At 37.0% G+C, this 26,154-nt stretch overlaps 1 protein-coding gene across 1 annotated transcript in view; it reads left to right on the top strand.

The window, feature by feature from the left end:
- LOC132405346 (lysine-specific demethylase 3B-like) overlaps positions 1-26,154 on the top strand; it is a 124,562-nt gene that overhangs the window by 21,547 nt on the left and 76,861 nt on the right. The window contains exons 2-8 of the mRNA XM_059990079.1: positions 9,326-9,493; positions 9,798-9,911; positions 13,729-13,831; positions 17,008-17,132; positions 17,599-17,730; positions 21,495-21,591; positions 22,321-23,087. Of these exons, the coding sequence (XP_059846062.1) occupies positions 9,326-9,493; positions 9,798-9,911; positions 13,729-13,831; positions 17,008-17,132; positions 17,599-17,730; positions 21,495-21,591; positions 22,321-23,087 (1,506 nt within the window). The remainder of the gene's footprint in view (positions 1-9,325; positions 9,494-9,797; positions 9,912-13,728; positions 13,832-17,007; positions 17,133-17,598; positions 17,731-21,494; positions 21,592-22,320; positions 23,088-26,154) is intronic.

The following is a 26,154-nucleotide window of genomic DNA, read 5'->3' on the forward strand; positions in this document are numbered from 1 at the left end:
AAAAAAAAAGAAAGAAAGATTGTCTGGTTGTTGGAAGATCTCCACATGCTCCATGGAATTCGTAAAAACTTTAAAATGTATATTTATTTCTTTCCCCAAATGACCAATTGTTTCATCTTCAGAGCATCTATAGATTTAATCCTGTCTTTTGTAAATAAGGGCTCCAAATTTTCAGAAATGTTTCATATTTATCTCTTAAATTATAAGTAATTTTTTCTAATGGAATACAACCATAGATTTCTTTCTTCCAAGAATCTATACTTAAATATGTATCTGATTTCCAAGTAACTGCAATAGCTTTTTTGGCTACTGCCAGTGCAATTTTTATAAATTCTTTCTGGTATTTATTTAGTTTGAGTTTTGGTTTTATCCCTTCAATATCACCTAATAAGAGTAATATTGGATTATGAGGAAATTGTGTTCCTGTAATTTGTTCCAGTAAAAGTCTTAAATTTGTCCAAAAAGGTTGAATTTTAGAACAAGACCATGTAGAATGTAAAAAAGTACCAGTTTCCTGGTTACATCGGAAACACTGATCCGATAAGTTTGGATTTAATTTATTTATTTTTTGTGGTGTAATATATAACTGATGTAGAAAATTATACTGCACTAATCTTAACCGAACATTTATTGTATTTGTCATACTATCAAGACATAGTCTTGACCAATTTGTTTCTTCAATTTTAATATTCAAATCACTTTCCCATTTTTGTCTTGACTTATGGATTCCTTGTTTAATTGCCTGTTTTTGAATCAAATTATACATACAAGATATAAATTTTTTAATATTTCCTTTTTGAATTAAAATTTCTATTTCATTAGGTTTCGGCAATAACATTGTTTGACCTAATTTTTCTCTTAAATAAGCCCTTAATTGAAAGTAACAAAATAAAGTGTTATTTGATACTTTATATTTATTCTTTAATTGATCAAATGACATTAATATACCTTCTTCAAAACAATTCCCTATATATCTAATCCCTTTTTGAATCCAATTATATAAAAGTTGATTGTCCATTGTGAAAGGAATCCTTGAACCTGTATTGACCTTCATTGGGACAGCTTAGGAGGCTAAGGATCAAGAGTTCAGAGTAGAATGATTGACTCGAAGGCCTGGCAATGAGAAGTTCATTGTCATGCTCCTGGACCAACGGAACTGTTCTGCATAACATTATCCATTCTTCATTTTGCACCAGCTACATTCAATTTGAGATGGGTTATCCATTGTATTTGTTTCAATTCCTGCACTTTGTAAAATTTTGGGGAAAAAAATGACCATGCTGATGAACTGGTACCCATCTGTAGTAATCCTGTTTGTCAGCACTTGATTGGTACTTGCCTTGCCAGTAAAGTACTACGAAGATATACTATTAAAGTGTTATGAAAGTTTCTTTCTGCATCGCATTCTCAGTGCATTACAGATTGCAACCACTCCCTGGGTGAATAAAGTCTGTCTTGCACATGGTCTGAACTACTTACCTGAAACCCATGCCCTCTGATGTTGGACGTCTTTGCTGGGGGAGGGAATCCTATCTATTCCCCTCATAACTTATTTGTCACTATTGGATACCTCCTCAACCTTTTGTTCTTCAAGCCTTGTAGGGTTAGCATGGATTTGTGGTTATCGTATGACGAAAAGCTGCAGAAAGGCTGGTTTGAGAAAGTTGATAGGTAGAAGAATGGGTTTGTTGGTTTAGAAGATGATTTTGTGGTGCAAACTAAACATGATTACTTTGGCTCCTGATATTCAGTTGGAGGAAACTTGTGTCCATCCATTCCTGATATTGGACACTTAAGATATTGTAAAAGGTTCAGATAATGCATACAAAATGCTGGAGGAACTCAGCAGGCCAGGCAGCATCTGTGGAAAAGAGTAAATGGTTGACATTTCAGCCGAGATCCTTCTTCAGGACCTTTTCCATAGATGCTGCCTAGCCTTCTGAGTTCCTCCGGCATTTTGTGTGTGTTGCTTTGAATCTCTACCATCTGCAGATTTTCTCATGTAAAGGATTCAGGCATGTTATACTGAAGTATAGTTAGATACCGTTGGCATACATGGGAAAACTTTTCAGATGGGAGAGGAAAACTGAAATGACTAGAGCAGTGCATTTATCAGTACTCTTTATTAAGGTAATAGGCTATTTTCTTCCATTCCAGTTTGCTGCTGATCCTATGTCCAATTCCTTACTTTATCCGTATTGATTGGTATGAGAGATGTCTGGAGGATATTACAGATAATAAAGTAATGGCAGCATTTAAATTACAATACATTTTATGAAAGTTTCAGTTGCTGTCACACTGAGAGGCGATGGGCAAGCAGGACTTAATTCTGCATGGAACATGAAGATTTTGCTATGAAATCCGGCTTTTTTGTACCAACCACTTTTGGCTATTTTGCTGAAAGCTGTAAATTAGTATGAAATATGAATGCTTATTTACCATGTGCAGATGATGTATTAATTCCATGCAAACTTTAAGACCAGAAGACCATCAGTCTGAACTGGATTCAGTTCAGAAATGCAAAGCATGCAATTTCTCAGTACTATTTTTATTTGATTTTTGTTTTTGTATTTTGGTGGTACTTCAAAGCTGCAGGCCTCAAATTAATCTTTGTACAATATGATTTTAGTTAGGTTCAACTGCTGCTAGCTCGTTAGAAAATAAAACATGGTTAAAATAAGTAATTGTTCCTTTTTATGTGGTGAACTTCAGGAAAGGATGCTTGTCCCAACATTATTATGTAATTACAGAAATTATTTCTGCTGGGTGGTAGCTGATTTTTTGGTGTAGTAGCTTGCCTTTTAGGTGAAATAGAAATGGTAACTAAATTTCTGTGAGGAAAAATGAACATAAGAATAGCATTTAAGTATGATGTTAGGAGGTTAAATTCCCTTAATTTATACTGTAAAACATCGAATCAAGCTTTGGCTGCTAGTTTTTACCAGAGCATTTTCTTAAAGAAAGTTACTGCAGGAATCCTGAAGATGTTTTCCCTTTAGCGCCTGGATGTACAAAAGCTGTATTGCCCCAACAGAATATCAGAGATTTGAACTTCACAGTGGATTCATCTTCAGAAGTAAACGAAGGAACAGGATAAGCATCTCCCCGTGGATACCAGTAGAGGAATTTGATCGTGTCTCAATGCTAGAAATTTTGCATTTTGGAAGCTTATTTCATTTTCCATATCTATTTTCATTACTTGAACAATTTTAATCATTCTATTCTTTTGCCTATTTTTGTAGTCTTTGTACTACAAGGCAGCACTAATAAAGTTGTTTGTGTGTTTTGTTTTGTCAGGATATAAAACCCAGTAAAAGAGAAATAAATTTCAAAATCCTGTGTTCCAGGTGTATGAAGAGCATGACATTCTGACAAATCCTTTGACAAGCTTGATGCTAGCATTAAATTGCTAGTGAAGTGAAAAATCAGAGCACAGTTGCAACCACTCATTAAAGTAATCCTGAAAGGAAAACAAGCTTGAATGCTTGATGCAAGTGTCCCAGAGCAATAATGACTTTGAAAACCACATGTGAAATGATCTAAAGATCAACAAAAAAAAACCTTTATCATTCATAAAAACAGAAACAGATGCACTGAACTTGGAATTATGAAAGCTGGAGACAAAGCTCAAGAAAATATATGGCACCGTTAGTCCTTATTGCCATCCGAGCCTTTGGAGAAAAGTGAAAATTATGATGGTAAAAATAGAAATCTGTTCATTGGGGTATAGAGAAATTCTGTGCTTGACCGAAGATCTTTATAGTCTAAAACACTCTTCTTGGAATCTAAAAATAAATCTTGTGAATGCCTTGGGAAAATTTGAAAATTACTATTCCTTTTAATTGTTAATTTGTGTATTACATGAAAGAAGGAATTTGTAAAATCACATTTAACTATTTATGGAAGAAAGCCTGCCATTGGCATTTACCCTTCATAATATTTCTGGATGAACTAAAGTGCTCTGGCTACTGATAAAAAAGAAAAGTGATAGTTCAGGATAAGGTGAAAAATGTGTACAATTGGTGAACTGAAGAAAGGAACATTTTTGAGATGGAGCTGGGTAGTTTTGTGATGGAGAAGTAAGGTGGCATTGTGAGGTATCAAAATTAGTGGCTTTGATACCACTGGAGGAAAAAGCTTTCTCTCAGGTGGAAGTGAATCTCTGAAATTCTTCATCTCAACCATGGAGGCTGGATCGCTGAATATGGTTAAGACAAGGCTTGATAAACATTTGAAATATTGGGGTATTGATGGTTATGGGAAGGTGGCACAGTAGTGGAATTGAGGCCAACACAGATCTGATGTTGAATGGCAGGGACAGACTTGAGCCAGGTGGCTGCCACTCTATTTTATTGTGTCCTTTGACCATGTGCTCAGCTGCTTTAATGTATTTTGGTGTATTTTGAAGTTACTCCTTTAGTTTCTGACCTTACAGTTAGAATGTGAAATGAGAAATTGAATGGGAGTGGGGGAGTCATGTGCATGTAATGAGCCTTCATTAACCAAAGACAATAAATAGCTATCCTAACCAGTATGTGTATTGTGATTATTCTGATTTTGTTGAATATGAATCTCTCAACACATGTAATCATGATGTAGAGGCAGGTTTGTGTTACTTTTAGCAAGAGGCATTTTTATCCAACTTCTGTGCTCTTATTCCAAGTGGTTTTGTATTCTGCTGGTGTTTTTAGTTGGGAGGGGAGGTGGTAAGCAATGTCTAAAGTTTCATGGACATCGTATAAGCTTACCTGTTAATTTTCCATAAAGCTTGTTTCAGCTGTTCCTGGTTGAATATTGCAGCCATGTATTTAACAATAATACTTTGCATTTAATCTTGAGTATAATGTCAAATATAAGCAGATGAGTTAACCATGTGTGAATTTTATTCATCTAGTCACTTTATATACTTGATTTGTAGAGAAAACTGGCTTGTCAGAGATTTTTATGTTTAGGCTGGTGTTCCCAAATAATAGTTAGTGCTGTAATGTTTATATGAGAAGCAACTTTATTTTGCTATAGTGAAATGGATATTAGGAGTCATGTATTCCATAGTTCCAATAACACTGCCTTGCTACTGTTGGGTTTGAATCAGGATAGACCTGCTATGCAGACTGATATTCTTTGGACATTATTTGTAATTACTTGCTATCAGAGAAGGCAGCAAAGATAGTATTAAAGATTTACTTTAACGTGTGTGACTGTGTAGATGGAAATGGGAGGATTGTTGGATGTACTCCAAATAGCTAAAATTCAGTCTGTAATGGATGTTTTGAATAATAATTTCTGCTGATTTTTGTCAAAAGTACTTTATGACAGTACTTTTCTAATGAGTCATTGCCAATCTGAAGTTTATTAAGTTTGCTTTTACTGTGATGTGTTTGTTCTGGTAAAAGCTTTCAAATTGGTGTACTATCAGTAGCTTGGTGAAGGCCACTGAAAATCTTTAAGTCTCAATTTTAATCAGGTCTTTATTTCTGTGTGTGGTGAATGATTGTTGCAGAAGCTGAATCTGTCAGGTTTGGACAGATATTGATATATTTTTACAAAGATGAGTTCTGTCATATAAGAAATAACTGGGTTAATCAGTGTAATCTTTAATTCCTTTATAAAAATCATGAAAAACGTTAAAGGCTCCCTGTAGATTTCATGAAGTTGTAATGCTGTACTGTTTTCCTTAGAGGAAGTGAAGTGGTTTATAGAAAACCCTAGAGATGTTGGCCCTATTTCTGAATTGGTTTACAGCTGAGTTGCTTTGGCAAATGGGACACTTTGTGTGAAGTTATGCTGCAGACTGGTTCAAGGACTGATTCAATAATTTGAGTAATAATTATGAAGGCCAGTGACATGAAACTTTAGTAATCTGGCAGCTGAGAACATAGTTTCTTGGACAGGACATTCTGTCGAATCAATTGTTCAGTGGTGATTTTCATGGATGAATAAAGAGACTGAGCTTACCTCCCTCTGGACATAGAGACATAGACATTCCTGAGATTATTTTGTCAGCATAGTTTTCCAAGTGTGCTGCACTTTGGAGTGCTTTATAATTTATTTCCTTTTTCAATCAGTTCTTAGTGTTGGGTGTTAATTTAGTAGGTATTTAGCACATATATTTGTGTTCATGTATGCAAGATACTCTGAAAATCTTTGGGTGTTAACTGAGATGCATCGAGGAATTTCTTATGAAGTGTACAGCTAACATAATTGTACTTGACGTACAATTCTTCACTTTCAAACCCAGTTAGTTTTTTCATGACCTTTAGGAAAAGATGCTTGCCACCCCTATCAATACATAACCCCAGTCTTACATTTACAGTAACCATCAGTTAAAATAAAGCCTCCTTACTTGCATCCCTGATCAAACATTTTTTAATCTACCAGTGTGAGTGCAATTGTCTAGTCCACAGGTTTAAACAAAGCACAATTCCAAAACACAGTGCCATCCTTGAAAAATGGCTAATTCCTGAGTAAAACAATTTAACACACTTTAGGTGTCTTAGTTCATAATAGAGATTTTAACCTATGGCGAAATTTGTTTGTCCTTGCAACTTTTTGTATTGCATGAGCCTCCCTTAAATAATGCCCACAGTGATACAAAGCACATCTAGTTCCAGTGAGATTTATACATTCGCCGATCTGAGAGGTTGGTCATGACTAGACTGAACTGCTGCCTCAGCAAGGGCCTGGATCCATTGCAATTTGCCTATTGCCACAATAAGTCAAGAGCAAATGCTATCTCAATGGCTCTTCACTTGGCTTTAGACCACCTGGACAATACAAACACCTATGTCAGGATGCTGTTCATTGACGATAGCTCATCATTTACCACTATTCCCACAATCCTGATTGATAAGTTACAGAACCTGGGCCTCTGTACACCCCTCTGCAATCGGATCCTCAACTTCCTAACTAGAAGACCACAATCTTTATAGATTGGTGATAATGTCTCCTCCTCCTTGCTGACTATCAACACTGGTGCACCTCAGGGGTGTGTGCTTAGCCCACTGCTCTACGCTCTCTATACCCATGACTTGTGTGGCTAGGCATAGCTGAAATTACATTTATAAATTTGCTGATGATACAACCATTGTTAAAATCTCAGATGGTGATGAGAGGGTGTACAGGAGTGAGATATGCCAAATAGTGGAGTGGTGCTGCAGCAACAACCTGGCACACAACGTAAGTAAGATGAAAGAGCTGATTGTGGACTTCAGGAAGGGTAAGAAGAAGGAAAAATAACCAATCCTCATAGAGGGATCAGAAGTGGAGAGACTACACCGTTTCAAGTTCCTGGGTGTCAAAATCTCCAAGGACCTAACCTGGTCCCAGCATATCGATGCAGCTATAAAGAAGGCGAACATACTTCATTAGGAGTTTGAAGAGATTTGGTATTTCAACGAAAACACTAAAAAACTTCTGTAGATGTACCATGAGAACATTCTGGCTGCATTACTGTTTAGTATGGGGGGGGGGGGGGGTTGCTGCACAAGACGGAAAGAAGCAATAGAGGGCTGTAAATTGAGTCGGCTTTATCTTGGGTAGTGGTCTACAAAGTACCCAGGACATCTTCAAGGAGTGGTGTCTCAGAAAGACAGCATCCATTATTAAGGACCCCCAGCCCAGGGCATGCTTTTTTCTCACTGTTACCATCAGATAGGAGGTACAGAAGCCTGAAGGCACACACTCAGTAATTCAGGAACAGCTTCTTCCTCTCTGCCACCCGATTCCTAAATGGACATTGAACCCATGAACACTACCTCACTTTTTAATCTATTCAATATAAGTATACTGTAATTGATTTACTTATTTTTACTTTTCTCCCTTCTATATTATGTATTGCATTGATTTGCTGCTGCTAAGTCAACAATTTTCAGAACACAAACCTGATTCTGATTCTGAAAATGAAGACATCATTTGGTACAATTGGATTTGATTAAGTCTAGGAACTGGGATTGAGGAGGAGATAGGAAAAAGGATCAGCCATGCTTGAATGACGGAGCAGGCTCGATGGCCTAATTCTGCTCTTATATCTTTTGGTCTTATTAACCATATTTCTGTGGAAACCATGCTATTTAAGCATCCAGACTATATTTTGCTTTCTGTAACCTCAGTTTACAGCCTTGCATGTGTCTTCCTGCTTTGCTCATGGAGAACAGGGTCACAGTTATGCTAACTTTGGGATCATGATACTGCCACATCTGAATTTCAAGCTTGTTGCTGTATTAGGGATGGGAACCCAGACTGGAGTGAAGAAATTTATAAAACTTTCCAAAAGGCAGGACAACATATAAAGTGAATATAGGTGTTTACCAAAACTGCAGGTATCAAACGCTCATGGAATGGACTTGTGTCTTTACAAACATTTCCCCAGTATTCTCTTACCAGGAACACCTGGAAGTTACCTGCATTTCATTTGCATGCAGGAAGCATGTTTTTTATGCACTTTTTTACCCTTTTGTCTAAGATCAGAACCCTGTGTTTCTCTCCCATCAATGACAATCTCTTGTAGCTGGGAAATTTTTTGTAGCCCCTTGCAAGTGTCACAGTTCAAGGGATGAAAAGGTTGCAGGAACTTGAAATAAGTCAGTGGAGCATGCAATTGAAGATCTCATTTAACATTTTCCGTTATTTTAATGGAGTTACATTTGTTACATATCTCAGAAGTTTTCACTAACCTTTGGTCTCATTGTTACAACTGAAAAAGAAAATCACATGGCATTTGATTGTGTTTCTTTGAGTAAGAATTGCATCTGTTAAAATTTCTTATGTATTTTAAGCATGTTGCTGCTGTGGTTGTTGATTTTAGAAGTTTGAGAAACTTTTTTTCTGACCTTGCCTTTGTGTGGTGCTTTGTGATGTTATTCAAAATTATTTATATAAAATTGATTTAAATTGTAATTAAGTTACTCATGGAATTGAAAGAAAAGCTGTGTATGTATCAGTAGCTTTAAGTGAAGAATTGGCTTTTTAAATGTTTTTATACTTCAAATTTTTTGTCATTGTTTCTATGTTTCTTGATTTATCCTCACCTTTGCTGTCAAGAGGCTTGTTTATTATTCAGTCTTTCATTCTGATTCATAGTTCACTCAAACTATTAATTTATCTTTCCTGACTTGACAATTGTTCCATAAATATCTGCTTACATTTCCAACATTTACGTTTGCCTTCTGCCCTTATTTTTTTAACTGTTAATTATAGTGTGAATGTTTTGCTTTCTGTGAAAATTACTTGTCAGTATCTACATTGGGTGTCCTTCACTTAGCAAATCTAATTATGATTGGCATCAAAATGAAATTTGGTTTATAGTTTAAATTACTTTGTTTTGCAGGTGTATGTTGAATTTGATGATTCACGGTGGAAGAAGCAAGCCTGGGTGAAGGTTTATGCTGAAGATGTACTTGTTTTCCTTGTGGAGCACACTCTGGTGTGGGCCCCCAGGAAGGAACCGGTAGTCCTACAGGGAGGAAGGATTAATGCTAACCAGTGGCCTGCATTGGTAGGAAAATTAATTCTTCCTGCATTTTTGAATGTTTGATGTTCCCTACAACATTTGACTGATGTGTTGGTTAAACTGTTCTAATAACAGAATTAAGTTTCTTACTTATTTTATTCTAGTGTGTAGGAGTGAAGGCTACCAATTTGCAGTTACCTTTGATTTGTTTGCACGTTCTTTGAATCTCTTTTGCTATCTTTGTAAATGAAAGCAAATCACATTACACCAGTATATCTGTTAGATCATTCTGCAGTCACTGCATTATCCTTTTGTTGTCTGATTATTCCATTTTGTTTTGTATTTGCAGACCTATAAGGCACTGGTAGATAAAATAGGGTTGGGCTCCATTGTTCCAGTTGAATTCTTTGGTGACAGGGTAAAGAATTTTGCAACGGATGGTACTGCCCTTCGAATATTTAAGGTAATTATTTTAGTATTTTCTCAGAATAATCAAGCTCTCTCAGTTTCATCCAGTTCTGTAAAGGTATTAAAACCTTTAATCATAATTCCCTGACTTGAACTAATGAATCCTTTTTATGGCAAAGGTTTTTTTAGTTGAAGACTTTATATTCTGAATGTTGTAACTCTTAATAATTCTCCATCCACTAAAATAGATTTGTAAGTCATAGTCTTTTCATTTAATGATACAGTGCTTTGAAAAAGTATTTAGCCTCCATAACTATTTTCACATTTCACTCTCATTTTCTGAATTTAAAATATAAAGTAGGATTTTTTTGAGCTAATCTATGAAACATTGTGCTTCATGACAAATCAAAAGAAAAATTTCTAAACCTGTCAACAATTAACTAAAAATTAAAACCAGATTTGTGAAGCTGAAAAACTATTTATTCCCTTTGTTATTACCACGCTAACATTCTTCGGGTGTAATACTGTATATTACCATACCAACTCATCAATTTGTTGACGTAGAAAATTGGAAGATCATCTGAACAAATAACCCCCCTCCCCCCTGTAAGATCCAACAGCATGGTAAATTTTCAAAAGACAAAACCAAAACGAAGACAAAACAACATTCAAGGCAAGTCAATAGAGAAGTACAAATCTGGAGAAAGGTACAAGACCATCTCAAAGGTACTGAACATACCTGGAGCTCAGTGCCGTCCATCGTGGAAAAATGAAACCACAGCCACACTGCCTAGGTCAGGGCGCCCCCTGAACTTAGCCACTGAAGAAAAATGGTGCTTTGTGATGCCAACAGTTGCTTTGAGTGAGCTGCGGAAGTCAGTGACTGCAACTATAGATGAAGTTCATGGCTTCACAATCTCTCAGGGCTTGCACAAAAAGGGTATTTATGGAAGAGTGGCAAGGAAAAAGCCCTGGCTTTAAAAATAAAGTGCATATCCTTGCCCGTAAAGACCTTGCAAAGCGTCTCTTAGATGATACTTTAATGATGTGGAAGGCAGCCTTGTGATTGGATGAGACTGAAGTGGAACTTTCTGGCCTCAACACTAAGTGGTACGTGTAATGTAAATCTAAAATCAGCCGGGTTACACCATCCCTACTGTGAAGTATGATGGAGGTAATATCATGCTATGGCATGCTTTTCAGCAGCAGGGACTGGAAATCTAGTCAGGATTGATAGGATGATGAATGCTGCTCAATACTGCGAGATCCCAGATAAAAAATTGCTAACCTCTGCCAGAAAGCTTAAACTGGGGAGGAAGTTTTTCTTTCAACAGGACAATGAGCAAAAGCACACTGTCAGAATAACCATAGAGTGGCTTCAAATGAAGGAATTTGATGTCCTTTGTGGCCCAGTCAGAGTCCTGACCTTAACCCAATCAAACATCACTGACAATATCTCAAGTTTGCTGTCCACCCCCACTCGCTAACTAACCTTGCACAGCCTGAATAATTTTGCAAGGAGGAATAGGCAAACCTTGCTCCATCATGTTGTGCAGAGTTAATAGAGACTTACCCAAAAAGACTACTGGTTGTAATAGTAGAAAGAAGTGATTTAACAAAGTACTGAGCAAAAGGGGGTGATTACTTTTGAACTACTGACATTACAGATTTTGAATTTTTAGTTTTTCATGCTTTACAATTTTCCCTCTGTTTTGGGGGGGGGGGCTGTGTTGTGGGGAGAGAAAAGGAGCATGTGATTCACGAATAAAAATGATCGGTTAAGTTGATTAAAATCCCTCGTAATACTCATTTACGTGAACAAAAGGTTGGGGGCTGAATACTTTTACAAAGCACTGTATGTAACAAACTTTATATATTTTGGTGTTTCTTGTTTACAGGTATTCATGAAAATTAATTTTATTTAGAATTGCATTCTACATATTAGAAAATGAGTTTGTTTTGTTATGATTTCTCACATTTATTTATGATTTCTCATGTTTGTTTAAACTTTGACATCATAATAATTTTCCTGTTGAAGTGCAGGTTGAGTACCCTTTACCCAAAATTCCAAAATCTGAAAAGCTCTGAAATCCAAAATTATTTTAAGCACTGACACCAAATCACAAATGGAAAATTTGGCAAGACGCAGGGAATGCTCCCAGTCGATGTACAGGTCTCTGTACACCACGGACAGATCTGAGAAGCGACCCCATGTATGTAATGAGCAAAAGTTAATGAAAGATAGAAAACAGCATAAGGCAAAAAGTGAAGCTTTTGATCATATATTTAAAGAGTGGATTTATTGGTATTAGAGTGAACATATGCCTCTTAATAGTATGATGATTATGAAACAAATGAAGATCTATCATGGTGAACTGAAAGTTGAAGGTAATTGTGAATATCCAGCAGGGTGATTGCAGAAATTTAAGAAAAGGCACAGCATCAGATTTTTCAAGATTTGAGCTGATAGCACACCTGCTGAGAAGCAGCACAGAAATTCCTTGAGTTTGCCTAGATTGTTTGCTGATGAAAACCTTAATGTACTGAATGACTGCATCAGTACGTATATGTGATGAACATGTGGAAGATAAAGACTGTTTGGCATGTGAATTCAGAGTCAGAAATTACAGTAATGCCAAGCTATCTCATAGAATATTCCAAAATACAGAAAAATACGGAACACTTCTGGCCCCAGATGTTTCTGATATGATAAACTCAACCTGTACTAATATGCCTACCTGAAACAAAACTGACAGCAACTTTTGTGAGTTCAATTCACTTCTTTCTCCATGTTTGGATGGAATATGTTTTAACATGTCCAGTTTTCAGTGCGTTTTATTAGAGGAGAAATACTTGGTTTTTCACATTGTGTCCCTTGCACAATACGAAATTGAAATTCAGATGAAAGCTTAAAACTGTGGGAATGGATTATCAGTCAGTAAAAATTGCCCAGCATGCTTGGGTGTATGACACATCAGTTGGAGTTCTTAGAAATAACAGTGTGGAATATGCTCTTCTGGCCGTTCGAGGCTGCATTGCATAGCAACCCCTGATAATCGCTGATTTGACCCTAATATAATCACTGGATAATTTGCAATGCTCAATTAAAACTGTCCTGTATGTTTTTGGAGAAGAAATCGGGGTACCTAGAGGAAACCCATGCATTCCACAGGGAAGACGTACAGACTCCAAACTCCAATGCCCTAAGCTATAATTGTATAAAGGTTGCTGTCAACACAGCTGAATTAATGTGTCGTTTCACAAAAGCTTCTGTTTCTTCAGATACAGTTCATCAGTGTGCAGTGCTCCTTTCTTCTGCAGTATAACTTGCCTCTCTTTTAACTTTGAAAATGGTGCTTGACAATTATTTTGCATATTTTGCATATCTCCATTAAATTAAGAATAAAGTTTGAAGTTAATAGCTCATCTCCTTCTACCTTAGGTCACAAACTTATCAATAACCCCTGATGAGTCATTAACTTCAAACTTTCTGCATAATCATTCAGAGTTGAACTGCATGTGCAAGTAACGAGAGCAGTATAACTCATCTGCTTCGGCCTTAGGCCACAAACTTATCAATCACCCCTGCGTGGACACTTTCTGGAGGTCCAAGATCCGTATGCTCCACAACCGCTGGACTAAGTGTGTAAATGTAGGAGGGGCCTATGTTGAAAAATAAATGTGCTAGGTTTTCTAAAAATTAACTCCTTCTACCTTAGGCCCGAACTTATCAACCACCCCTCATTACATCTGCAAACATGCAGAATACTGAATAGTGGTCTTCAGTAGATATGGTCTCTTCACCCTTATTTCAAGACATCTGTTCTCTTCATCTCTCACCTCACCTATAATATTTATATTTGTTTTTGAAGGAGGATTCTGACAGCCAGAATCCCATTGTTCAGGATAATCCAAAGCTCCAGGAAGCAATGAAATCTTGGATAAAAGAGAAGAAAATTCAAGAAATCATAAGAGGTATCGTGGGCAAATGATATAAGTATTCTAACTTATAAATGTTACTTTTTTTAATAAAAAATCTCAATATTGGAAACAAATTTCTGATTCTTTGAAAAAAGTGTGGGATGTAAATGTTTATTGCTTTTAACTTTGATTTCACTTTGCTAAAATGCAGTTTTTTTTATTCCTATATATTACCAACATGATTATTGTTCATTTACTTTGAAAATTTGGGTAGTAAACTGACCTAAAAGGTCTCATTGGGCAGGATCTTGATTAACCACCTCTTCCCCAACAAGTGCTATAATGAATCTTTTATTCTTCCAGTAACTTTGATACAATTTAACTTGCATTAAAAATATGTTCTTGTAGTTGTGCTTGAACATAGAAAGCAGTTCAAATCACTTTGTGCGTAAAGGGATAATAGACAAAGGGGCTAAGAAAGTATGAATGGCAAGACGTTTAAGAGTTGGAAAGGATAGCTGTAACCTGTAATCAAGAAGGCAGTAAGAATAAGGTAATTACAGGCTTCTGAGTCTGAAGTCACTGGTAGCTATTGGTAAAAATCCTGAGGGGCAGGTTTAATCTACACTTGGCAAAATAGGAATTAATCGAGGATGGTCAGTGTGACTTTATTAAGGAAGATCCTGTATGAACAATTTATTCAAATTGTATGAAATGATAACAAAATGTATTGGTAACAAGAAATGAATGTGGTCTCTGCAGTCCACCTGGACTTGAGTAACATCCCACAGGGAGACTGATCCAACAAGTTAGTGCCCATGAGGTTCAAGGCAAGTTGTCAAGTTGGGTGGTGGAAGGTTGCTTTGGTGATTGGGAAGCCTTTTGAGCATTCGTGCATCACAGGGATTGGTACTAAAACCTTTGTTGTCTGTAATTTTCATTAAAGATTTGTACATGCATGTAGAATATATAGTTTGTAAATTTACAGATTATTTGTAAGTAATTTAATAATGAAAAGGTTAGTCTTGTGTTACAGAATGTTATTGATCACTTGGTAAGGTAAACCTTAAGAGGAATAGATAAAATGGACAGCCAGTTCCTCTTGCCCAGGCACCACTGCTCGATACAAGAGGATATGGCTTTAAGGTAAGGGGTGGGAAATTCAAGGGGGATATTAGAGGAAGGTTTTTCACTCAGAGAGTGGTTGGTGCGTGGAATGCACTGCCTGAGTCTGTGGTGGAGGCAGATACACTAGTGAAATTTAAGAGACTACTAGATAGATATATGGAGGAATTTAAGGTGGGGGGGATATATATGGGAGGCAGGGTTTAAGGGTCGGCACAACATTGTGGGCCGAAGGGCCTGTACTGTGCTGTTACTATTCTGTGTTAAACATATGGAATTGAAATCTGATGAGTTCAAGGTAAAATCACTTTAGCAGGATTGATAAGATTAGTACCTGCACAATGAGTGGTAGGTCCCTGGGAGGTATTGAGGAATGCAGGAACCTTGGTGTACAAATCAATGTAACAGCAAAGGTGGATACCTTGGTATCAAAACAAACCCATACAAAATACATTGGCAGGGCAAATAATATATACGCAAGGAAGTTAAAGTATAACTTTACTTCTGAATGGACCATGAGCACTACCTTTCTATTCCTCTTTTGCATTAATTAATTGATTATAGCAGTTTATAATAGTTTTTAATGTTTGTACTGTTACTGCAAAACAGCAAATTTCATGACATGGATTGTAGATAATAAGTCTGATTCTGATTTGTAGTCATTGGTTAGATCATAGCTGGGATTCTGGATACTCTTCTGGTTGCCTCATAGGAAGAACATGACTGTACTAGAGAGAGTGCAGAGCAGATTCACTCAGATGTTGCAGGGGTGGAATATTTTGGTTGAGGACAGACCTTTTTAGACTGGATGTGCTTTCCTTGGAAAGAGGAGGCTGCAGAGATCCCTGATAGGCAAATATAAAACTAACAGGGTTGTAGAGTAGATAGTGGAAAATTTTTCACTATATGAGATATCTGGAATCGGGTGTTGGATTGGGGTGAGGCATAAGAGGTGTAGAGGGAATCTGAGGAAGAACATTTCTGCTCCGATGTTGGTTGAAATCTGGAACACACTGCCTGAGTGGGTTATAGAAGCCGACTTTCTCACAACATTTTAAGTAGAACTTCATTGAGTACTTAAACACCAAAACTCAGAGGCTGCAACCAGAAGGTGTGAAATGTGATTATCGAGGTACTTGATTGTTGACATGGCCTGTTTCTTTTTACCTGACTGAGTTTCTAGAGTTCAGTTCCACTAAGGTGTCTCATTCCTGAATTCTCTGAAGCATTGTATTCCTCTAACATAACAGTCTTTCCTGCTCTGAAGTGTTTTATTTGTATACAGTACTGTGCAAAAGTGTTAGGCATCCTAAATTTTTTAAATATAAATTTTGTTCCAGATGCTTTTTTTTGTCATCTGCATTAGTGTGTTGGTAGAAAAGAGCAAATCTTGGATTTCCAAACATTAATTTTCCAGAAAAAAGTTACACATAAATTTTTGTATTTGGTAAAAAAAATTAACGTTAAGTAATAGATTCCACTTTTCAAATAAAAATCTTAATTACTTTGTAGGTATATAGCCCAATTCATGATTAAACAAAGATAACAAACTGGATGCTAATGATCAGTGGCATGAGTTGAATGAACTAAACTGATTAACTGAAACATAAACAGTTGTAGAAGGAATCAAACTGGGCAAAGGACAACCAAACTAAAAGGTGAGGGTGTACCAGATGTGACAGTTTAACCTTCAAGTCATTAATTCTTACAACAGTGAGCATAGAATCAAGGTGATCATCTTGTTTCATTAAATATTGATTTGATTGCTTTTTTTAACTGTTTGCTACTCTTTGTTTTTTGATATTTAGAAACTTTTCATTATTTTTGAAATCATCTCTGCTTTATGGAATTTTTTTTTTATATGTGCCGAAGAATTTTGCACAGTACTGTAGGTAGTATTAAAATACCTTGAATTCAGAATCCACATTAGTTAACACCGCTGACTACTCTCAATGTTTTCCTTATCAGTAAGGTTCAGTAGACATTTTGGGTGGTTGCCATTTGCTTCCTTTTATTTACTGCTCTACGATAATTTGATGAATGGCTAAGTTTTTGTGCCTTCTATAATTATGTAACTTTGACCACTATACTATTATTTCTGTTAGGTCCATACAATTTGCAGGGGCACAAGGTGAAGATCTACCAACCAGATTCCACAGAAGAGTGGTTCCTTGCAGTTGTTGCACATCATGACCCAAGTTCACGCACCATAGTGGTTACAACAGAACAGGTATAATGTTAAGCTGACTTTAAACTTGCATATTTGTCGTTAGCTTTTCCTTTGATGTCTAATCTATTGATTTGATTTTTTTGGCATTGTTAAGGATAATTCAATTTCTTTGGCTGGAGAAAGTTGTACTTCTATTTCTAGCAACTTTGAGTCTTGCGGGAATTTGTTGTAAGAAAGTGTCAATAAAGTAATTGATGTCAACACTAAAGAAATCTTTGTCCACATTTTCCTTGTTAAAAATTTTATAAGGATTGCATTTTTAAGGCTGTAAGTTGATAAAGGAAAATGAATGATAACACTGAATCAATAAATAAAATAATTGTAAAATATAACTGACATAATCTAGGATATATTGAACACCTTTATAATTCTGGAAAAATGTATCAAATTATAGATAGAAATTGGGTGATTTAGGAGGAGGGAGAAGTACAATTCGTCTATATATTTGCTTCCATTTTCCTAACAGGAGCAGCTGAGAAAGACAATTGATCCTATGCGGATTTACGTTACACTTGTGGATGAAACACTTCAGTCAGTGAAAGGGGAAACTGGGATACTGCCTAAAAACTTTGGGACAAGTGAGAGTAATGCATCAATGGTGAGTGTTTTGCAGGTTGCTCCCTTTTCTATTATTGGTTTATAGCTTTGCATAAAGTGAAGATTTGGTCCTGAGCTTTTACTGTCTATCCTAAGCATAGGGAAGTAGTACTGAAACTTAGTCCTCCACATGAAGTTTTCTCGTTTCCCAGCCCACGTCAGGTCTTTGTTTCAAATGAGTTACATGGGATGTAAACTGTTGCACCCACTGGATGTATTGGTGCTTTGTGCTAGGACTGTAGTACAGGTTTCCCCCACAATCCGAAGGTAGAGCATTCCTACGAAACCGTTTGTAATCCGAAATGTCGTAAATTGAAGAAGCAATTACCATTAATTTATATGGGAAAAATTTTTGAGCGTTCCTAGACCCAAAAAAATCCTACCAAATCAAAGCAAATAACACATAAAACCTAAAATAGCACTAACATAAAGTAAAAAGCAGGAATGATATGGTAAATATACACCCTATATAAAGTAGAAATATTGTAGGTATGGTGTAGTTTCACTTATCAAACTCAGGAAAACAGTGAGCCAAAATCGATTTGGAGAGAAAAAAAATCAGTACGTACACACATGTGCAAACAACTGCCTGCACACCGTTTCATGATCATTGTAGTCTTTCTCGGGGTAGACAAACAAACAAAGCAAGTGTCCTTTTTCGTAAAAGCGAAAATCCTCTTTGGTTAGCGAAAACAGGTACTAATGTAAGTCTTTCGTAACAGCGAGTTGTCGTAAAGCGAACGTTCGAAAAGTGGGGGCCACCTGTACTCAACATGGGCTACATAGCCCCCCTCCCCCACCCTGGGGCTGGGGGCCTCAAGAGTTTCTGAATAGGCCTTGATAAGTTAACTGTTACAAGTAAATATTAATAAAATGTGTACATAAAATGCCAATGAAATTATGAAATTTAATTGGAACTCTGAGTTGGGAAAATATAAAATATGCTGGATGATGCATTTGAGGCAGCAAACCTGCTTAGTCTGTGTGTGGAAAGAGGGGTTATCTCTGCTCCTGCTTGACCACTCACAAATCTCCATTCACACCCTGCTGGATGACCCACTGAGTCCTGTTCCTTCAAATCACTGATTACACAGTGAGCAGGTGGGTGTGACCCACCAGGATACCCTGCAACGTGCTCCACCAGCTAGTGATAATGGTGGTTATAGATAATTACATGTTAATAGGAAACCATCCACATCTAATTCCAACTGAAAGGCCATTGCATGTTGTCAGGTTTTCCCTATCTAAACCCTTATTAGAAGGGGATTAATATATGGAAACCCTGGCATGGCCTGTGTGGTAGCATTCTAATTAAAATAGTTATGAACATCTCAAACAAGCTGAAGATTGGGTGGGTTGTCTGCGGCAAGGCAAATCACTGAGCATGCAGCAGGAGGCTGGTTCTGTTTGCCTTCCACTGACCTGTGTGTATTAAAGTACAGGTCCGCAATCTCTTACCCAAAATCCTTGGGGCCAGTTGCATTTTGGAATTCAGAATTTTTCGGATTTCAGAATCCCTCCTTATTGGTTCCGGGACCCCCCCTCAGATACCAAATAACACGTATGCTCAAGTCCCGTATTTAACCTGTCTGAGTGCAGGTGGACTTTAGGACCCAGCGGAGCTCCAGACTTATGCACGTCCTCCTGTCTGCTTTAAATCATCTCTAGATTACTTATAATACCTAATCCAATGTAAATGCTATGTAAATAGTTGTTATAGTGTATTGCTTAGGGAATAATGACAAGAAAAATGTTTTATTTCCAACAAAAACATTCAATAAAACATAAAAATATACAGCTTGAAACGAACCGAATCAAACACATGGTAAATGACTTATTGGAATAAATGTAGAACATCACTGTCACTATAAAACTTCAGTAACTTGTCTTTCTGTTTCTTTAAATCATATACAGTGGTAGTTCTGACACGATATTCTTCAGTAAGATGCCGCACAGAGACACCATGATCAAGCTTCTGCAATAACTCCACTTTCTGCGTTATTGATAATGATAGATGCTTCCTTCTCTTTTTCTCATTGTTACCCATTGTGGTATTCTGCAGTTGTTTTTGACATTTTCCCAGTGAAATTAAACACAAGGTCAACAGTAAACACAAAATATCAGCGAACAGTAAATGCACGTGTAACCAGTATGAGAGCTGAGCCACAACTGATGTCTGGCGGCCTCTGCTAGTGCTGCCATGTCACACCTGAGTGACACCAGCTGTTGGGGAAAAAAAACTTTGGTTTTCGGAGCTTTTTGGATTTCAGAATTTTGGATAAGGGATTGTGGACCTGTACTTATTTAAAATGTGACATGAAGGCTGTAGTTACTGCAGTTGGAAATGGCTAAGCTGTAGAGAGGCAAGAGCATGTGTAGTCTACCACTGCATCACTATCTGCCAGTACAACTTCCAATAGATCCCTGATACTTACCATATTTTGAAAGGAAGTTCAATTCGCTTTTCTCAGTGAGTACACGCTCTTTATTGTCACATAGAATTTACATACATAATCACATTTTTATAATATTTGTGACATGTATCTGAGAACTGCCTAAAAAAGCTAGTTTTACTTCTCCATGTATATTTACTATTGAAACTTTTTCACATGAGATTATACTAATAATTCTTCAACATTTACTGATATTATATTGAATCTACTCAGTGGTCATTCTTAAAATAGAATTGCAAGATGATGTCTATCTTGATCATTTGAATCGACGGCACACTGATACAAAACCTCGGTTTAGAGACCTACTGGAGATGCGTATTCCAGATTGTGTGGTGGATCCATTTGGAGTGAATGTGAGTGATGTTGACACCACATTTCAAGGATGTCTTACTGAGCTGCAGAGTGGTATATCATCTCAAGCAAAATTCAAGCACAACAAGCAAAATTTCTGGATAACTAGTGATATTCAAAATAAGTTTTCATAGCATTGGGAGTTGTCTTTAATTGGATTTCCATCTCTTATTTAGCTGAATGTGGTTTTAGTCAAGCTCTTCACTTGCTGTCAAAAGCACGTAACCATCTCAATGTTATGAAAGGAGGTGATCTTTGATATTTAAAGATATTTAAAGATATTCAAAAGCACACTTGTTTGCATTAGTCACGAGGATATTTCTAAATACCCAAAGTAACAATATTAAGAAGTTTTTCATTGCTGGTTGGAAGAATATTATATGTTATAAACAAAATATCCTATTTAGAGCTTTTAAATAATTTTATTTTTCATATGTACCTGTAACATACTTAACATATAATATCTATAACCTGTTAAAACATAAATATTGACTGTATGTTAGAATAATTAGTACTGTTGACTAAATAAAACTTTGGTAACAATGAAGACTATGGAGGGTGGAGCCCTCAAGACTTGAATGAGTCACACATGGGCCACAAGCAAAAAAAAGTTTGAGAAACACTGTGCTTAGGGGAATACATTTAAAAATGTAGCACTTTTTCTATATTCAATATATTGTAATGTGCTGATTTGCTATTTAATGAAATAATCAAAATAATCTGGCATAATTAGTTATATAACAGGATCTTTTCCCCCAAAAAATCCTTGTTTTAAAAAAAAATTCAAGATGAGTGTGACTTTGTTCTGTGTAGCCCTTATTTGGAGGAAATGTGAAGGAGCCTGCAGTAAAGAAACCTGTTGGACAATTTAGTACTTGTATTTGTTTGTGGATTATCATTGATAGACTTTTGAGAGAGCAAATCCTTGCGTGTGCCCATTGTTAATTTTCAATTTTGACAGATTGCTCAAAAGCAAGCTACCCAAAACTCCAGAAATAGACGGAAGAAGGGGGCTGAGGGCAGTCCACCTTATAGTCCAAGTAAAGGTGATGAGAATGGTAAGACAATATCCTCTTGAAAATAACAGTTCTAGCATTAGGAAGCTTTGGAGTGAGGGAACATGTGGTATTCATCTTGTCAAACCAAAAGACTTTACAATTAATATTATTAAATTGCCTGTGCTTAGATCTCCTGCTATACTGGCATATTCACAGGGCACTGAGGCCAAAAAGGGAATGCATTTTACAATTGATGATTCATGTTACATTCATGACAAATCACTAATATGAGGTGCTCAGTGAAGACAGAAAAATTTGGTTGTCCTGTAGACCCTCTTGTGTTTTTTTCAATCTGTGTTTTGGTAGTCATTATTTAGGAAAATACAGCTCCAGTGTTTTAATTAGCATTTACTCATCTTCCTCTGAATTATTGTATGTCTTGTATTAATCAAAAGTACTGTGGGGCTTCAGTTTTAGGATATTTTATTTGCTGAGGCATTTAAAATTTTCCTGTTTGTAAAGGTTATTTATGTTTGTAGTTGTTAGTAAATATAATGAAAACTGATGCAGTCGATAAGCAGTAGAGTTGCTTTATTTTACAGAGATTATTTAATATGAAGAAGCATTAATAATGTAATATTGAAATATTTGAGTAATGAAATGAATATCATATTTTAGTATTTAAATTTTCAGTTACTTATGTAATCATTGAGAATATGCGATTAATTTAAATCAGAGGTGTTGTACGATTGCAAGTGTATAATGACAAAGTTTGTGTTTTCTCTTCAGATAAAAATAAAGATAGTCGTAGAAGAAAAAATGCAGCTGACGGAGAGAATCAACCTGTACAAAAAAAAGTGAAAGACAAAGAAGAATTGGAGCCTGACAACAGCAGTGTTTGTGCATTGGGTGCTGGAGGCAATGGCCCCAGTCTGCCAAAGAACGACATCCCTGATGTGGAACAAGGAAACTTTGACTCCAAGAGAATTGGGGATTTGTCTTGGGGAAATGCTGACAGTGCTTCAGATCGATCGCGTTTTGTACCTCAGCCACAAGCAGGCTTGCGCTATGCCACGTATACCAAAGAGAATGGCAGGACCTTAGTTGTCCAGGATGAACCAATACATGGGAAGCCTTTTGTGCCAATTGCTGCTGCTGGTGGTGCTGTAGCTAGGCTAAGTGGAGTGCAATTTTCTAACGCAGATTCTTTGAATCCTCAGAGCAAAAAGAGTTTACCTACTACTGACTCTGGCAAAGCTTCTGATGTACCGATTGTGGAGCCTGCAAATTTTGTCCAAGATTCAACAAATACAGATAAGAAAGCTTTTATGGGAACTGGATTACCTGAACATGGGATGAAAGAAAACTTTGCTATTAATTCATTATCCCAACAACGGCCACAGAATATAACGCCTGAGTCCAAAAATGAAAGTCCCTCGTGCACTCTGGTGAATCCAAACAACTTCCCAACATCTCAAGATAGGTTGCAGTCCACTTTGCGGGTATTCGACTCTCATCAGTCTTTCACAAGCCCCAATGAGGCACACAATTTTGATGTGAGTACCTATTGATGATTGAGGTTTACTGTATCTTTCATTGATCATTTTGAATCGATGAATATTTGATTGATAGTCAATAATTGAGAGAGAGTTTCCAAGCAAGATTCTGGGTTTCCTGGAGATTATTTTTGCTAGCCCATTCCTGGTTTGTTTGCTTCAAATATAGACTGATTATAGTGACTCTTTGGATACAAAGGTAAGGTGATGTTAGATCTGGAGATGATTCTCTCCAGGGGATTCTTCGGAAGTCAAGAATGAGGTGCAAGGCTTATGGTTACTGGTGTTTTCTTAGATGTTCATTGAAGTACAAGTACCAGGGGCACAGTCATTTCCTTGAAAGTGGTGAACCAAGGATGTAAAGCTGCCATTGTTGGATTGTAATGTTGAACTTCATTTAAGGAAGAGTGCATGTTTGTAATGCCTACAGGGGTGTATTAACATTGGTGAGCATTGTGAGGTGTGTCCTGATAATGATTCTGGATGATGTTTATCAGTTGGCATAATGCCTGACACAGTTCCAATGAAGTGTCCTTGGTCAGAATCAATGTGACATGGCGATCCAGATACAGGAATGTACCTTGATTAGAATTTCTGCTGTATGGATAGTGGATTTCTGTGCTATGTTAGCCTCTATCAACCTTGCCAAGTTGTCCATTGTTACCAGTATATCTGAGTATCCTTGGCATTTTTTAATAATGTTGTAATCCACTTAGTTACAAAAATTTGGTTCAGGTTGGGCCAGTGCACTTAATTGTGGTAACTTTTCTGCTGCTCTGGGAATCATTTTCCTGGCATATTATGCACCTTTCCAATGTTTGTTGGGCTTGTGATCTCATCTTTGGATTTCAGCATTATTGGAAGAATCTACTGGTCATCTTTTTTCCTCCAGTATATCCTAGGTACTGTATCTGATGTATCAGATACGGAAGTAATGTGATTGTGACTACCAGTCTGTGACTGGCACAATATCTCCATGCTCTATTGTTGTTTAATTTCCCATCTTTCGTCATCCAGGATCACTTCTCTTTATCAAAGCAATGATCTTGCATTTCTCAAATATTCTGCATGTTTTTCTGGTGGAGAATTCAACTGTATTCCCACAGCTTTAGTTGTCAGAATCACTTTACTTACTACTTTTCTTCCTTTTTGTTGCCTCTTCCACTATGCATTTCCAGGGCTTTCAACAGTGTCCAATACAAAATGCTTTTTAATTTCAATACTACCACTAATGGCAGCAATTGTGTAACATCCATTAATTATTGTACAAACTGGCCATATTTGATAGGGGTTCCTACAGCTATGAGAAATCCCCTTTGTTTCCATTAAATTCCTGCACACCAGAAGTAATTGGGGAATCTGTGTAGATGTTAGCTGATATTTATTCTGCCATCTTACAGGCTTCATTTAGAGCTTTGAGTTCTGCCTGTTGTGCGGAGGTAACAAGATTCAAAGCACGTTTATTATCAAAGAATGTATAAATTATACACCTTGAAGTTTGCTTGCTTACAGGCAGCCGGGAGCTACATTTCCTGATGCCGGCACTTCATTTTCAGAGACAGTAAACCTATTCAGCCATTCTAATTCCTTCTACCATCAAGGATCCATCTGTGAACAGAATCAGATCTGGGTTCAGTGGGAACATTTCTTTGTGGTAGCTTGCATCTTCTTAGCATGTTGTTATACTTACACAGCCACGGTCATAATCTGGACTCACTTGCTGGATGAAAATATTGGGTGCTTCAAGAACAGTGGGCCATTTGGGCCAACAAGCACCTGTTACTTGGGAAGCCCTATTCATTGTCAGTAGGATGTGTATAGGGTGAAGACATCAAACATTTAAGTCTTGATTGAACACAATACTGGAAACAGCATGATTACCAGATACATTGCTTGCAATGCTTGCTAACAGGAACCCCATCCTAGTGCTACATTATTCAATTTATTAAAACAATACCTAATAGGATGCTGTTCGTCTCCCATGTTCTTCAAGTTAAGACTGCTATAATGGGCTTGCATTTCTCAATGATATTTAGAGCAAACCAACCGTTTTACCACTGCTGGAGTCCTAATGAAGGTGCTGTGCATAATATTGACTGTAGAATTTGAAACACATCAATTGTTCTTCAGTGAGAGTCATAGGGTCATCTGAACACTTGCTGCCCTTCAAATTGTTGAGTGGTTATGCAGGTTCACCATATGAATTGACGCATGTTCAATTGCAGTTACCCAGAAGTGATTTGAGTTACTTGACCATTGCAGATGTTTTTGTTGATTTGATAGCCTTCATGCAGTCCTTGGTGATTTCATGTTTACCTTGAGGAATTCTTTATTCCAAGTAAATTACTGTACGGGTTTTTTTTTTGCAATTGTGCCTTGTCCAAGCTTGCTTTGTGTCCCTTGTTGGATAAGTAATCAGCAGAGGAGAGTCCATCACATTAATGCTGGTCTGTAGTGCAAGATGCAATCAGGACATCATCCACATATTTCTGATGGTTTGATCAAGTAAGCCTCTCTGAAGTTTTCTTGGGGCTAGGTGTTAGATGCTTAGACTGTTGTGGAACCCTTGTTGTTCATTGACTGTGAAAACCAGCCATGGTTGGCATTCAGGTGCCAGGAGTATAGACCAGAACCATTTGGCCATGTCAGTAACTGTAATCCCATTTCCGTCACAGTTTATTGCATTGAAAATGGTTGATGGTTTCCAGTAGAGGGAGGGTTTAAATCGTCAGTACATTGATTGATAGCCCTATTGTTAGCCTTCAGGTACCATTTGCTTTCATAATAGGCCAAGCTGTGAGTTTTGACTAAGATTCCTCATTTCTTCAGATGCTCTGCTAACAAGATACTGCTTAGTACACGGGAGCAACATTTCTAGCAGGCTACAGTTATTTTTATCTTTTGACCACGTTGGGTGATTTGTTCATTCAGATTTGACCAACTGCAAAAAGTTCCAGTCAACCTTGCCCTTCACAAACTCAAGGGTGGAGCTTAGGGTCAACATCACATCCATTCCAAGAAGTTGCAAGATGTCTCCCATCTGAAATCATATTTTTTGTAGATGAGG

Source organism: Hypanus sabinus, chromosome 15, assembly GCF_030144855.1.
Source record: "Hypanus sabinus isolate sHypSab1 chromosome 15, sHypSab1.hap1, whole genome shotgun sequence".
NCBI classification, from domain to species: Eukaryota; Metazoa; Chordata; class Chondrichthyes; order Myliobatiformes; family Dasyatidae; genus Hypanus; species Hypanus sabinus.